Source organism: Cavia porcellus, unplaced genomic scaffold (genome assembly GCF_034190915.1).
Source record: "Cavia porcellus strain 051 isolate PalLab524CR breed Dunkin Hartley unplaced genomic scaffold, mCavPor4.1 scaffold_2, whole genome shotgun sequence".
In the NCBI taxonomy this organism is placed as follows: Eukaryota; Metazoa; Chordata; class Mammalia; order Rodentia; family Caviidae; genus Cavia; species Cavia porcellus.
Window position 1 is genome coordinate 3,744,748 of NW_026947485.1, and position 16,833 is coordinate 3,761,580.

Here is a 16,833-nt window from a genome sequence, read left to right on the forward strand (position 1 = left end):
TGAATGTAACAAACATAACAGCAAGCCAAATTTCATTCTGATTTTGGTTTCCCTCATTAGATTTTTAGTATTATTTAATGACAGCATTAGGAAATCACTGCCAAGGGTTGGTCTCTAATTAGAATTTTTAACTAGTAAATGAATGAAAATAAATCACTGTTACCTATTTTCTGTCCCCTCTAACAATGTACTACAGTACCATCTTTTATTCTACATGAGAGTAAGCAACTTCTTTCTGCCAGATATATGTTAATTGGAGTGTTATGAACTTCCAAAACCAGAAAACACAGGCAGGTGACATGAATGTCAGTCCACTCCGTGATAAGTAGCATGGAAAGGTGAGAACACAATGACACACACAGGGAATTCCCCCCCTAACGCTGGCCTCACGCAGATGCACCCTCATGCAAAGCATCCCTGGTGTGTGGGTTTAGTTTAAAGACAACTCCTATGCGGCTAGTACTGAATTCATAATTCTTTCATTAAATTGCTCTTAATTATTACAGTGGCCAAAGCCCTGGGATTGGTTGTACTTTGAGGCATTATTCTCACATAGTTCTAAAACCGTCTTCTGCTCCATGCCATTTATATGCTGTGGAATAGCTCCTCTAATTTGTATTCTTGTATTTCCCTCCTTCATCCCATTCCTAACATTGTTCTTCCTGTCTCTCCCACTTTCCTGTTGTATCCTTCTCTCTCGCTCTTGGAATCAATGCAGTCAAGTCATGGTTGTCCAGAATGCAAGGTAGAGTTGATTCTTTTCCAGTGTCAAGTTACAATGTTATGCGTAGAGTTGCACTTTTTGTATATTTATGTATATTGATCTGCAAATTAACCTGGTCTTTAACTTATTTTTCTGAGATTTAATGTCTATTGAACCAAGTCTACAGTAAATCCTTCTGACAACATTTTTAAATGGCTTTAGTAGGTGTGTGCAATAGGATACAGAACAATAGAAAATATTTTAAAAGTAGAAAAGATGCATGTGGACATGTCATCCTGAATTAGACATTACTAATATTATCATTTACAATCCGTCCATTCAATCTTATTTTGTTTTTCAACTGAAAATCATGGCTTGAATTCTTATGGCTCTTTTACTACAAAGAAAAGTATGTAGAGCCCTTTCTTAAATGGAATGAACTGATCTGGATATCCAGTAGTAGATGTGTATCCATATTAAACACGGTGAATGTCTGGTGTTTTTCCCTCACTGGAATCCGATCTCAGAACACATTCATGCCTTACACTGCACCAGGATTTATCGGTAGGCAATGTGCAATTCCATGTCACAGTGCAGTGGTCAGGACACAGGAGTACCCGCCTTGTTTCAATACTAGGAAGCTGATTTCTGCTATATAAGCCATAACGTGTTGCCTTATTACCTTACCCACTGAGGTTATTGCTTACTACATAGCCAAAAGCATTATTTTGCACATTTGGTGCATGTTAATTAAACACGTTATGTAGTGGGGAAGGCTAATTATGTACCATGTAGCAATAGGGTGAGGAGAATTCCAATTCCACCCCGATTATTACTGGTTCAACATTTGTTTTGTCTGTGATATTAAAGTATGATGTGTTTATTAATCCTGACAAGCTGTTGCCCACAAGAAGATGCTTCTGATTTTTAAAGGTGTAAATATTTACGTACTGTCAACAACAGGAGTATGGCCACAGCTCTGCCCGTGCCCAGAATCATTTCTCTGCCTTGCAGCCATAGAACCGTTGCTGTGAACTTTAACTTAGCAGTGGTCTCTTGTGTCTGACATGCTTCTCACAGGACACAAACCACAGGTCTTGACCTGATTTATGAAATTAGTTCATTTCAAAGAGATAATGTTGTTTTAGAACAGACATTATCAATCACCTTATTTGGAATTTCCCTGGCTTTTATCTCGAGAAACTAAGGAACATTTTCAGGATGCCAATTGCCTGCCTGTCTTTAATAACAGGTGGCATCAATGTACATAATGACTGAATGAATCTGGGATGCTTTGGACCACAATCTGGAAGCTCTAGAAGTCACCATCGCATCTAGCAGTAGCTTTCTCAGTGCCGTAGGGAATCATTAATGCGACAGGGAATGACAGGGTGTTGAAAGTGTAACTCAGCCTGTGGAGTGCAGTGAACAGTCTAAGAATTTGGGTTTTAATTCAGTCCTGCATCTTGGAAAATACGAGATTGACCTAAAACTAGTTTGTTATTCCTGCAAACTAAGAACAGTAATAACCACCTTCACAGATGTGTGTGTGTGTGTGTGTGTGTGTGTGTGTGTGTGTGTGAGAGAGAGAGAGACAGATAGACAGAAAGAGAGAGAGAGAGAGACAGACAGACAGACAGAAGAGAGAGAGAGAGAGAGAGAGAGAGAGAGAGAGAGAGAGAGAGAGAGTTTGAGTGTGAAATGCAGAGGTTTATAAGCCAAAAGTGATAAGGGGAGTTAGTGTCTGGTGTCTGATAAGCTTTCAGTAAATGCCATTGCTATTATTGTGCCAGTGACATGTATAATTTTCACATAGTCACTGGTCAGTTATTTCTGCAAAATTGAGAAATGGTACACTTAGGCTACTTACATCAAATTAGCAACAGAGTAAAGAGACTGAAATAACTTTAATAGCAAAAGATAATACATTTGAGTCAGAATTTAACAGAGCTGCTAAGTAATAAACTGCAGGGGCCCAGTCTTCTCATCCCCTTTCATCTCCTCTCCTGCCCTCTGAGCAGTGTCCTGTAAGCGCTAGGAGGCAAGGTCAGGCAGGACAGCTGGGAGAGTGACAGGGAAAGAGCACACGTGTCCCGCCAGCAAGCCCTGGGGATGTCCAAGGTGGCTCCTTTCACAGCGTCTCTCTCGCCACACTGAGCAGAGCTCTTTCCTCTGCTGAGATTTTGCATGGTTGCACCCAGTTTTTGCTAGCGTATCCTTGGAAACCCAATTACCGGCTACACTTGCCCAAATATCCTCCTTAGCACAGGAAATTATTTCCTATGGGACAACCAGATGCGTATTTGAAAGATGACAGCCCAACCTTATTCTCAGTAGATTTCAAAGTAAAGAGGCTTTTTCTTACCACAAGCTGTGTGCAGACAGTGAGGTGAGAGGGTTAGGAGACAGCGCGACTGGGACCCCTGCTCTCAGCAAATGGACAGGATGAGGAGAGCCGGGCAGCAGGTGGACGGCTGTGGAGGAAGCGGCTGGCTGAACGGGAGGACATGCCCATCGCCTCCTGCTTTTGGTATACAATATATGAAAGAGGCCAGTACAGGAAAACTGGGTCAAATTTAAAAAATGAATAATTTCCATGTTTTAGATATTTCTATGAAGGCAAATACAAATGATTCATCATATTCCGTTTTCTCAATATTTCCTTTTGAATTAAAAACAGAAATTTAAGCCAGGAATGGTAGCATACGTCTGTAATCCCAGCACTTGAGAGGCTGAGGCAGGAGGATCATTGCCAGTTCAAGGCCAGCCTGGGCCTCAAAGTGAGCTCAAGGTCAGCCTGAACTGCACAGCAAGACCCTGCCTCAAAAAGACAAAGACATAAATAAATAAATAAATATATAAGATAAAAAGGGAAATGTGGAAAATGCTTTTTATGACTATACTGAAAGCACATCTACCTGTGGATAAAATAACGAATAAAAAGAGAAGGGAAACTTCAGAGGGAATGGAACATACACAGGCATCTGGGTGAGCTGTCACCGCTGTAACTTTTGCCTTTCCACATTAATGTCTCGAACCATCTGCATAGCCTCACTGTTCTAAGGGAACACTGTTAGTGTACTCGTCCCTGTGGGAATACACTGTGTTTATCAAACAAGAAAAGAACAGGAGAGAAGCGTTTCAGCCAGCCTCAGCACAGGCTCCTGTCCCCCAGCCCCCAGCACAGCCACCCCTTTCTGTGCACCCCGTGGCTATGGTGGGCTCTGAGAACCCACCCGGGGGGTTTGCAGCTGCTTAGAGGAAGCGCAGGCCTGGGAGTCTGTGAGAGCCAGAAGGGGCGCCGCCCTTCTTCACCCTGCAGCCCGCGCCTCTCTTGCATCTGGAGGGAAGAGACACCAACCGATTGCTGGCACTGAGACACTGTCAGAATAAACGCCAGGGAATTTGTGCCTGTTAGACAATTACAATGAGTATCTCTACTCCACAGTATTCATTCAGCATTCCCTAGGTAACTCTAAAATCAGCCTGGTCTTTCACACATGTGTGTATGTGCACACTGCGTAGAGCTCATATAATTACATACTATGTATATTTGAATTGAGGAAGAGAACTTTAAATTGCAATGAAGCCCGTAGTTAAGAAGTTAGCTAGGGTAGTGACGTGATAGCCCTAATCAGGCAAGTCCTAGGTTTGGGGGTGAAAGTCTAGCTCCCGTTTGAATCTTGGCCCTGCCACTCAGCACCTGCAGCCTCCCCGGAACCTCAGTTCTGAACCTGGATTTTTCTTATCTACTGAAGGGGACCATAAGCAATGTCTGTCCACTAGGAGCGAGTCGAGGAGAACTAAGTGCGTTAACAAATGAAAGCATTTCGCATTCCACCTTGGAAAAAGTAATTCCCTGTACATTATTATCACTTCCTGTACTTGTTTAAAGGAGTGTTTCTTGTGCATGGCTATTATATGACCCCATACCAGTAAAAATGAAATAAGGGGTTTGTAGTTGTCCATCTCGATAGATATGCACAGATCCTGGTAGAGAGGTGGCATTTGATAATTTTTTGTAACAGTAAAATGAAAAAAAATACTAAATATGGATACGAAAAATTTCAACAATTATTCATATTTTTGAAATAAAAAGAGATGATGACTAATAATCCTTTTGAAAACATTCCAAAATTGCAGGTAATTTTAGTATCTGGCCACATCCAGAATTTTAGTTGAAAGTACATGATTGTGCATTTCACATTTATTCTCATCTGTGAAAATTATCCAGATACAAATTTTTTTAGAATTTAGTAATGTATTGAACTGCTTTTCACGCTGTTATGAATCATAGCCTTGCTATGGTTTTCTGGTGATCTCTTCACTTTGAAAATTAAGTCCAAAACAAGCAAAAACTTTAAAACTCGTAATACCAGGCAGGAGAATCACAAGTTTAAGGCCAGTGCTGTGATTTAGAGAGATTCTGTCTCAAAATTAAGAAAAGAAAATAAAAAGGAATGGGAATGCACCTCAGTGGAAAAACATCCTGGATTTATTCCTCGGTAATTCAAAGTGAACCAAAAGTTGTGCGCTGACCATCCTGTTCTATCAATCCATAATTTTATTTTATTTGCTTCAGATGTCTATTTAATAAAACGTATCTTACAGGTAGCTTCATTGGCCACCTAAAATAACTAATAAATTGAATTTGAGATCTATATTTCATGGTTTTTTATATCAATACAATTGTCATTCTCAATGTTTATTAAATATTTTATACTAAATTATTATTTTATGAGATTTTTAACTTTATATCCTGATACTGTAAATAACTATATTTATTGTTTTCTACATTATTTTATTTATTGATATTTTTGGACCAGGGATTGAACTCACGACCTTGCACTTTCCAGGCAGGTGCTTACACCACTGAGCTAAATCCCCAGCCATTCTACATTACTTTATAAAAATTTTTCTCAAGATTTCTTTATTTGAATACATGGAGATTGTTTATTTCATTTTAGTTACCACTTAATATTGCATTGATTAAATATATCACACTATTATGATATGCATTTCTCTTGTTGACTTACTATTAGAGATGGCGTTGCTATGGAATTTCTTGAACAAGTTTCTTATGCACAGGTGAAAGAGTCTGTAGAAGTGACCTAAGCAGAAGTGTTTGACTATGTGACTTAAATTGCAGTAGATGTCATCAGTTATCCAAGAAGTATGTGTACGCAGACATACTTTCTGTCTTCAGTCCATGGGGATTGCTATTTCCTTAAATCCTTATCTATATTCTTATTGTTGTACACTCAAATGGGTTGGTAAGAAGTGAGAAAAACACTGCTTTCATTTTTAAATTTTACTCAGCTCATAGTGGAAGACGTGTGAGAAGTTACGGGCACAAGCTCAAGGGTTCTACACTTTAACTAAACAATAGTGTAGTGGGGGCCTTCAGAAATCCTAATGGTCAAGCTCATCCCAGATTAATTAAGAGAGAGACTCTCTGGACTCCGCGTGTGCATGTGTATGTGTGTGACTGTGTGTGTGTGTGTGTATCTGGTGACATAGTGTTGACTGCCTGACCTCCTTGGCCCAGAGCTCCAGCCCCCACTAATCCCGTTAGGCAGTCTGCTGGGAATTAACTGCCTTTACCTGTGGCTGATAGAAGAGTAAGGCCAGAGAGAGCAGGCCAGTCCTCGGCTGTCTGGCCATTTCTACAGGGGGGATGTCCTGGAGATTCGTCCTCAGTGGCTTTGTGAGAATGCATGGGCGAATCAGCAGCTGGGGGTTGACACTAGGCATCCAAGACGGGGCAGTACCTGCGACCAGGCGTGTAGCAGGTTAGGCTGGTCGCATATAATTTGAGGTAGAATAACAGGAAAGTGCTGGACCGGGTGCCTTTCGGAAAAGGCAGGCTCTGAAGTCCAGGACCTCCTAACAGTTTGGGTTACAAGGTTCTCACACCCATCAGAGAGCATTATTAAAGAATGACATGTGAGCTTAGGCCAAAATCTCAATAGAGCAGAGGGTCAGGGAAAGTTTGACCAGGCCGTGGCCACGTGGACACCACATTATAGCAGACTGCAGGAGTTTCCACACCTAACCACTGTGAGTGCCAGTTGAAGGTGTTTCTGCTAGACTCAGTTAGGACAGGGCTTTAACATAATGTTTTGTACCAGGGATCGAACCTATGACCTCATGCTTGTTAGGCAGGTGCCTGTGCTGCTAAGCTAAATCCCCACCCCCTGAACATAATTTTTTAAATGTGTTGAATATACAGTTCTATCTGTCCAGAGGGAATGAATGGAAGAGTCAAGGATTAGCTCAAATGCTCCAAGTTTTAATGAATGAGGAGAGACTTTATTTTTTTCATAAATTATAACAAATAATTGGCACGAAACAGTAATGTATATTTAATTAAAATTGTTTCATGACTACATTGCTTGTCATACTTTAGCAGAGTGTCAGAATATACTTTAAATATTAGATAAATGTTTATGAGATTTCAACTAAAGTAATAGGCATCATGGTTCTCTCAGTGAGTGCAGCCCTTCCAATTTAAAACATAAAGAATGATCATAAGTTTTGCTGGCATGATTAGACATAGAACTATTGGAAAGTTAAAGACCAAATTTCATTTGTGGAGCAAGAAGATATTGACATTACCATTGAGTACTTGTAATTGCCTACATTCAGGAAGAGTAAGATTTCTAAAATTATAGTATCGTTAGAAGGGTTACAGAGATTTCTTTAAAAACACTCACTAGAGCAAACAAAAGGTTTCCAACATAGCTTTAAATCATCACATGCATTCAGTTTACAAAGGGATGCATGATGTGAGGTCGATGAGATGTCCAGGGCAATGACTCAGAGCGAGGCATCTTGCAAAGTTTGTGTGTCTTTCACTTTGACTATGAAGTCAGCAGGGAAGGCGAACCATCAAAATAACTCTTTATTTTCTTCCAATTCAGTGCTGAGTACAAGAGAAGGACTAAGTATGTTCAGAAAAGTCTTAATCCTGAGTGGAATCAAACAGTCATTTATAAAAGTATTTCCATGGAGCAGGTATGTAATGGTTACTGCCTAACACGAGGACAGTGGTGGCAAAATTATTCAGAGATGGGGACCCATGTCCATTTCGCTGGACAAATGCATGCAGCAAACGTAGCCCAAAAAAGGGATGATGTGCTGCCCAAATACAGGATGGAAGTAAACGTGCACCTTTTGACAAAACAAGCAAAACAGTTAACAAATACATAAAATAAGAAACCTAGTGAAATAGTTCCCATTGCGTATTCCACAATTCAAAAGTTTCAGTAATATGTGTTATATTTTTTACTGGAGAGGAAATTACTTCAGATGGTTATATTTTGACCTTCATAAATAGTATAAAGAAAAAAGGAAAATCCAGTGCTCAGTACCAAGTCATTGCATCACACTGTACATTAGGAGTCTGTCCTTCTGCAAAGCGCAGCCTCCACGGAGAGGGCAGGACCGCAACCAGCATCATAAGTGGTCACCACTGCAGGAGAGTCCAGGCACAGCACCGCCAGGCGCTTCTGAAAATCTGCATTGGATAAAGTCTCATGATGTCCTTTCCCATTTTTATTACCCTGTTTTGTTTTCTTTTAATCTCTTTAAAATAAAAAAGTTTTTAAAAATCAATAGCAGAAAATCACTGATAGTTTATAAAATTAAACTCAGCGATAACACAAATCTGCATCACACACAAAAGAGGTCATCCTTATGAAATGATTAATGGCCTTTCAAAGTGAGATGCGTATTTTGTACTCTAAAGATTTATTTGGTTATATAGTAGAAGCTGGATATGAACTGTAATCTGTGTCTTTAATTTAAAATACACTCACCTGCAGGAATAAGATGAAGATACTATCTTTTCTTTTGGACATCACTGAAACGAAAGCTAGAATCTAAATACTTTAATAATCATAGGTATCGCATAATCTATGAGCTTTTTATACTTGAAGATTATCTATAGATTTGTTTTTTTATTTTTAAAAATGGTTGGGTGGGGAAGAATAAAGAAATAAAAATAAGTGTTACCATTTTGTTCCCAAAACAAGCAAGTCTAAGGACTAAACACTACATGGGCTGAAAAATAATGAGTGACATTTTTGCACAGTATTTTATGAGTCTGCAAGTATTTTATGAATGTACATAAGTTTCATGAATCTACATAGTTTAATTTGTTTTACATTAATGAAAGGATTCAGGGTGAAGATAGATTAGCCAAGTATAATGTGGCGATGAAAAATTAGGGTAGAAATGGGGGTAATGCTGCTTGTATTTGAACTGCAGCTCAAAAAGAAGACCCTGGAGGTGACCGTCTGGGATTATGACAGATTTTCTTCCAATGACTTCCTTGGGGAGGTGAGTCTCATTTCCTTCTCTGCTTTAGCTGCGTGATAAACCATGCAGGAATGTGCCATGCGGAGCGTGTTTCCTAAGTGTGTAAACAGCCATCGCGGAGTGCACCTCCCCCAGGTGGAAGCTGGCTCCCGAGTCCTCTCGCAATGGATGGACAGCGCTTGGTGTTCTCTGGGCCACTTCATACACGGCATGGTGAACTTGCAAGATTCGATGTAATTGTCTCCCTGGGCAGACACATAAGCCTGCTGTGAGACTAAAAGAGTTTTGCAGCACCGTATTTATGTTATAAAATGAGCTGGAGCTTTATAAATACAATTTCAGCCTCCTTGCTGTGCTCCTGGAGCCAGCTAGACTGTTATTTATGAGGAAGCAGCCAGGTCTCAGCAGTGCAGGACGCCCCATCACTGATGTCCCACTAAGGAGAAGAGTGCCCTCGGTGACTCGGACGATGCTTTCCCCTCCTCAGTGGTCGGAACTCGGTTTCTAATGGAGTTTGGTTTGTTTGTCTGCTTTTTTAATACTGGGGATCAAACTCATGACCTCACTTGTGCTGCTGAGCAAAGTCCTCGGCTCCATTTCTAACGTTAGAGCGCAGTTTTAAAGGGGAGAAATACATTACTAATTGCAAATGGCCCGTTCTTTCCCTTTTCCATTTGTCATGTGTTTTCAGATGTGGTTAGCCAATGTTAGAAACTGAGGTAACCAAAAAACGTTTTTAATGAAAAGATTGACTTGTATCCCTACTAATTTACATAATTTCCAAATGATTTAGTGACCAGTCAAAGTGCATCTGACTATGCACTTTAACCTCGCATTTACTACGCATCCAATATACGCGACACTGTTCCCAGTATCATGAGTGCAGAACAATGAAACAACAGCAGCGAGGAGCCAGCGTCCTCCTCCTGAGAGGCTGTCCTGAGCCATTCGGTCTACATCCTTCAGAAACTTTGGGCCACGGAAGCAGTAAGGAGATTCAGCCTCCCACCCCACGCCCATTTCATTGGTTGGTGCACTTTCTTTCAGGTGCTGATTGACTTATCGAGCACCTCACACCTGGATAACACTCCCAGGTGGTATCCGCTCAAGGAACAGACCGAGAGCATTGAGCACGGCAAGGCTCACTCTGGGCAGGGCAGCCAGCCGTCCCCAAAGCCGTCGGTCATCAAGAGCAGAAGCCACGGCATCTTCCCCGACCCCGCCAAGGGTAGGAGACGTTCCAGCTAGGCAGAGCTGTGGGTCTGTGTGTGTGTGTGTCTGTCTCTGTCTGTCTGTCTGTCTGTCTCTGTCCCCTAGGTCCTTGCTCGGACGTGAGGGCCTCGGTGCTGACCGTGTGTCGGGTTGGACCCCTCTAGGGCTCGGGCCCAGCGCGCAGAGCGGGGTAGGGGTGGTGCCGCTGTGGTCGGACCCGCGCCCTCGCGGCTGTGTTTCTGGCGTCTCAGCCCCGGCGTGGCAGGGGTCCGTCTGTGAACTGCGGGGTCTTCCCGTTCCTCAGACCTCCTGGCGGCGCGATCAGAGAAAGAGGCCCGGGGCGGCCCACGCGGCACAGTCCGGTCCAGCACGGCGCCGCCAGCGCCCTGGGGTCAGCGTTCCTGCCAGTCGCTCGGGTCTCTAACTTTCCCCGAGCTATGCGCTGTGGCTTAGTGTCCTGGTGTCAGCCCGCGGTGCAAGGTGCCTGCGCGGGTCCCCGGGAGCTGTCCCCGGAGGTTTGTTACCCCACGGACCTGGTGCAGCTGGGCAGCGACCCCCGGTGGTGAACCCGGTGCGCGCGGAGCGATGGTGAGCGGCGAGGCGGAGGCGCGCGCCCCGAGGACAGGGCTGCAGGGGGCGCCCTCTGCGCCTGTGGCTTCTCTGTGTGTGTGTCTGTCTCTCCTCTCTCTGTTTCCTGTTTCTTCTCTCCTCTCTCTGTCTCTCCATTCTGTCTCCATCTGTCTGTCTCTCTCTCCTCTCTCTGTCTCTGTTTCCTGTTTCTTCTCTCCTTTCTCTGTCTCTCCATTCTGTCTCCATCTGTCTGTCTCTCTCTGTCTCTGTCTCTCTGTCTCGGACTCTCTCCTCCCTCTTCTCTCCTTCTCTGTCTCTTGGAGAGGGGAAACTGAGGCCCTGCAGTGAGGCTGCGAGGCCCCGGAGCGCTTCGTGTGCGCCCAGCGCTGCCTGGGAGCCGCGGGGGACACTCTCAGTCTGCGCCCCGGGCCCCGGCCCTCCCTCCTGACTCTGCCCCACCCTTTCGCAGCGGACATGCAGGTTCCCACCATGGAGAAGTCGCACAGCAGCCCCGGCAGCTCCAAGTCGTCGTCCGAAGGCCACCTGCGCTCGCACGGCCCGTCGCGCAGCCAGAGCCGCGGCAGCGTCACCCAGGCGCACCTGGAGGACGCGGGCGCCGCCATCGCCGCCGCCGAGGCCGCCGTGCACCAGCGCCTGCCGCCAAGTAAAAGACGCAAGTGACCGGCCTGGCTGGCCCGCGCCCGCTTCTGCCCGCGCCCGCCCCCGTCCTGTCCCTGTCTGCGTGAGAGCAGTGCCCGCATACATGCGCTGTCTGTTTTGTTTTCTTTTCCTTTTCGTTGGTTTGTTTCTTTGTTTTTCTTTCTATTTTTTTAATTCACGTGTACTGCAGTAAAACTGGCTGTTTCTCCTTTGTGTCCTCCTGCATCCAGTCGGCTCACCGTTCCAGGAGCCCTGTCTGTGATGTGCGCAGGCCAAGCAGTGTTGTGCGTCCTTTTGTGTGCACCTCAGTACCCCGTAGAACACAGAAATTATAAGCACAAGGGGCTGCCGATTTTCCAGGCCTTGCACCAAAAAAAGCACACACACACACACACACACACACACACGTGCACACACGTATACTGGGATCAGATCAGCACCGAGGTCCTTACACCTGAAATCACTCAAAAAATTTCACGTAGAGCAGCGGTCAGGTCCTACAACTTAAGGGAAAAAGTATTTCAATCTAATGCTTAAGACCGTGTGAGAGGCTGTCGCTTTCCACGCGCAAACCCTCCTAGTCCTTTGAGACTGTTGTAAGAAAATGATATTTCATATGCAGTGGTACCTTGGTTCATGAGCTTAATTTTTTCCACAATTTTGTTTATGCGGGAAAGATTCTTGCAGTCCTCTTCATGATGCAGAGTTTGCCAGCAAAACCAGAGTTCTGCCAAATGCTTCTATTTGCAAACCGAATTGTTCACAAACAAAATTGTCCATGAACAGAGGTACCACTATCTTCTTCTAAAATCCAGATTAATAATCTATGAATAGGTCTACACGATGAAGCAGTATAGCTTCACCAAGGAGCACAATTAGGTCTGTCTCTAGGCACAAGCTTTGTGTATGATCACAGAGAATTTAGGGCTTATTTTTTCCCCAACCACTGAAATCCTTTACAATCTGAGATGTGCTATGTCTAGTAGCTGTCGATCCATTAAAGTATACAATCACCCGTGCTAGCTGCTGACTTTTGTTGTGAGCAGTTGAGTCAACCAATAATTCCATCACTGCCCAAGTGCGAACAGTTCCTGTGCACTGTTACTGCTCAGGGGCCTCAGCCAGGCAATGGAGATCGCTGGCTCCCTGCCCCCGTGCCCCATTGTCTTTCTAAAGAAACAGCCAGTTTTAACCACCTTTAGTGCTGTGCATGTGGTGTCCTTTTGGCATTTGAAAACACACCCTAAGCAGAGCAAAAGAACACTTCCGTTTGCATGCAGCACATGAAGCTGGTTCCGTCCGAGGGTACATACTCTGGGTTTCCATTTCACCCACACTGCCACAGCAGCACATAACAGCGCTCAGTGTAATCATGCCAGGAAGCAGCACAGACATAGCATAGCAGGAGTCCTCCCCATTCCGAGAACTCAGTCTGACCATCTGCCTCCACCAGCCAATGGTAACCAAGACCAAAGCCAGCTAGCCCTCAGGAAGGCGATGGCCGATGGACCAGCCCAGCCAGAAGGAGGTGAGCAGAAAGGCCGTGCTCAACGCGCACAGCGAGAGTACCCCTACCCCATCCCTGTTGAAAGCTCCCATCTTTGATTTTTAGAGATTGTCTGATGGAAGTGTCTCTCCCCTCTTTAATGTGCTTCTGTGGGCATGGCATCTTAGGACGTCATTGTCACCGTGTAGTCTCAAGATCAGTCTCGTAATCAGCGGACCACAGTGACTTGTATTTTTCTATGCACTGGGCATCTTTTGATTTTCGTTGGGAAATAGATTAACAGTATTCACACTGCAAAATGGAATGCATGCTACTCAATCTGTTCAAGCATGACTATCAATATAAACATGTTGCCTTGTGATAAAAGTTTCAATTGCCACAATTCCACTTAGCCTACCAGTTGGAATGTAGATCAGGGTTCTTTGTTGCTTATGATTTGAAGTGTAACTTTTGAAAATCCTTAGAGCAAAGTAAAGGCAAAATTGTTAATGCCCCGATTCACCTCTCCATGGTGAGAGTTCTCTCTTGATCTACATGCAGACGTGTTCCATTCGTGTCTCCATAGTTGTTTTGGTGTACCAGATGTGTTGGGCATGTGACTATCCAAGTGCCTGTGTACTAAATAAAGTATCTTTATTTCATTCATAAACTCCTGGGTTCTGAGCCATTGTTATATGCTGCAGCATAAAATGAGTGTGTCTGTTTTTGTTTTTCATTGGAGTCCCTGCAGTACAGTTACTGCCCCATTGCTAGTGACAGTTGTGATGACAGAAACACTTGGGAGCACAAAAGAATCCCATGTGGAAAATGTTACAAGTAGAGGAAGGAGCCTTACCTCTGAAAGCACTGGCGCTCCACGCAAACCTAAACCCCGGCAGCCTTCGGCTGTGCCAGGCAGAGCTGCCAGTTTCTCTTCCTCCTGTCTGGTTCTCCCTAACAGCCTTCTCAGGCTCCTGGACAGACCCAGATGAATCTCAGGTCCTTTGCCTTGGAGAAACTGCTAACTTGGAAAGCAAGCTTCAACCTGCCTGTTACCTCATCCCAGCAAATAGAATTTTCTCCAAGAAAGAATGCCACTCCCAGTGATGGGAACCCAAACAGAGTGATAGGAAGTTATCTTCAAGTGGGATTCAAAACCTGTTTTTTAGAAAAAGATTTTTTAATTGGATAGCACTGTTATTCCTCTAACATACCTTCCAGCCCTAAAATACTCAATTATATTATTCTAGATTTGCCACAAAATTAAAGTCAAGCCTGTGCTCTCCTCTTGCATTTCTCTTCATTCTCAGGAAATTAAAAACCTTTACTGTTTTCTTCTCCCAGTGAATCAGGCATTTGGGTTCAGTAGGTGCAGGTGACAGCACAGAGGCAGGCCACTGAAACATGGCCTACTTTAACGTTAGTTGTCTTTAGGGAAATAATTATCTGAAACATTAGAATTATTCTGAATATGTGTTTTCTCAGCTCAGTTAATAGATTAGCATCAGAACAAAATTTCTCTTTTCCTTTTTATTTTCTTATTTTATTTTCTAATTACTTATATTTTAAAATTTTTTTTTCTGCTGGTCTTATTTTCTAAAATTCTACCTCTCACCTTTTTTTCCATCAAATAAACTCATTTGATGTCTTCATGTTGCTCATTTTCCTCCTTGAGATGTTGCCTTTATCGTAAGTGTTGCAGTACTCCAGCCCTCCTTAGTCCATGCCTTAAGCATTGTACTTTGGGTATGACCACATAACAATTTTGTAAGTTTTTCTAGCCTAGATGTGATTCTTAAAATATGTACAAAAATGTTTCAGTCTCTTTTCTTTGAATAATGCTCAAATAGATATTCCTTTCATTTAACATGCTAGGTGAACTAGAAGGGTCTCTGTTGAAATCACAAAGGGGAAACCAGATAGCATACCATGCCTTCTTATTTAATGTTGTCCGAATTTGATGATAAATAAAATACCCCATTTTCTAAAATCTAAAGATATTATTTCTCTGCTAGTCTAAGTATTCTGATAATATAATTGAACTGTGCATTTTTCCATATACCTAAGTGGCAAATATACCATAATCTGAAACCTGTATAAAGTTCAGCATAATCTGTTTAAAGCTGGAGAGAAAAACTGACCAGAGATGTAAACCCACAGTCAGCAAGTTCCTCTTCCCTGGTTCACTTCCTGCGGAAATATCTGAGATAATTTTCCACGTTGGGATACAGTGCTTTGGTCCATCCTCTCAGAGGAGCTCATTTCATGGCATCTGCATTCTGAAATTAATATTCTGCCTCTGAATGGTGCGTCATGTTTGGCAGAGCATTTTGTCACCTAGGTCTCATTCTGTCACACCAAAGGGGTGAGCTGGTCATTCAGTTATCCAACCCTGGATGGAAGTGATCAGTCAGAGGACCAGAAGTGCATGGCGGCCAATGCAAGAACTCACAGCAGGAAGTGTCCAGAGCCAGCAGCTGGGGCCCTTGTCGGTCACTCTGAGACCTAGTTATACACAGGCTCTTCTGAAATCAGACCTTCTGGTTTCAGAAAAAGCAATTGTCTTTCATTTTTAATAGATCACTAAAATTCTTACAGATTATTAGAGGTAGCTAGAAATGATGACGAAAACAATTTATGCTTTACCCATGCGAACCTCTGCTCCAAGGGCAGGAACCCTCCATCCTGCAAACCGAGCAGGCAGCAGCAGGTGGGTCAGGGAGGGCAGTGCGGCTGCCTCTAGAGGCCTTGCCATCAAGGGTGGCAAATCATCGCTGAAACACTCATGGTTTTTCTTTGTTAGCTCCTCAGCAGATTTCTGCTTGAACTAGCATCATATATGGGTCAGGCCAGAATTACAGCATGAGTCACAAGGAACTTTTTCTCTGCCTCTGGGGTTTAGTTTAGCTAGGAAATCAGAAGGGAAAGATTAGACAGAGCTGCAAGTCGTCCCAAGGCCTGCTCAACACTGTCTGTGTTTAAAATTCCCTTGTCCAAGCCCCTGGGTTCGGGTGAACTTGGGAAGGACCCACTGTTACAGATATCAACCTTTAGAGAACCTTTAGAGAATAGTTGTAATTTTACTTTTCTTTTGTTTTAATTTTTGTATTTATTTATTTAGGAAAACCATAATAACCAAAGGACAAGTTATTAAAACCTTAAAGATTAGTAAAACTGGCATCTAATGAATCACATTTTAAGTGATTTGAAAATTCCTGTGTTTTGACACTAAGATTTGAGATATGAGTTTTAAAGGTGGTAACATCTGGACAGTAAAGGAGCACTGCTGGGAGGGTGGGAGAGGTTACCCAAGAACATGAATGGTTAAATGATTTGGGGGGTGGATTATGAAGGTCAGCTCCCCGGAGAGGCTGAATTGTAAGAAAAAAGCCTGACGCCACTTACACCGTCCACTGCTGGAGAATCCACTTGGGACCAAGGTGGCTTGCTGCCCTGTCAAAAGTTACTTTGCCTGTGTTGCCGGGGTGAACTCAGCTCAGCAGCTCAGGGAAAGATGCCGGCCTGGGCGAGAGGCAGGGGTGGCCTGACTGGGGACAGAGGCTCTTGGGTGAGGGAACTCTGGTTTCCAAAAGGTCAGAACTGACGATGTGATGTCTCGTGTTCTTCTGACCCTAAGGCGATGGGCACTTTGGGTCAGAAGAAACTGAGACTTCTCTATTCTTGGAAAAGATAGATGTATGCACGAGCTTAACAAAAAGAGATCAAAGATCCCACATGCCTCATGTCAGTGTGTTCATGCAAAAGTGGAAGTTAAAACATTTAAAAGTTAATACTCTCAGCAGTTCAAAATAGAAAGGAAGTTGAAACTATAAACATCTGACAAAATCTGAGAAAATCAATTTGAATAATTTTCATCCTT

General features: G+C 43.4%; 1 protein-coding gene across 4 annotated transcripts in view; it reads left to right on the forward strand.

The window, feature by feature from the left end:
* Nucleotides 1–16,833, forward strand: part of Pclo (piccolo presynaptic cytomatrix protein) — a 353,455-nt gene that overhangs the window by 276,712 nt on the left and 59,910 nt on the right. For 3 of the 4 annotated variants that reach the window (XM_063237492.1, XM_063237501.1, XM_063237500.1), the window contains 6 exons: nt 719–745; nt 7,627–7,720; nt 8,975–9,046; nt 10,073–10,253; nt 11,277–11,471; nt 12,921–12,995. In XM_063237492.1, the coding sequence (XP_063093562.1) occupies nt 719–745; nt 7,627–7,720; nt 8,975–9,046; nt 10,073–10,253; nt 11,277–11,471; nt 12,921–12,995 (644 nt within the window). Of the gene's footprint in view, nt 1–718; nt 746–7,626; nt 7,721–8,974; nt 9,047–10,072; nt 10,254–11,276; nt 13,624–16,833 lie in introns of those variants that run through there. The other variant, XM_063237502.1, reaches the window with a different exon arrangement.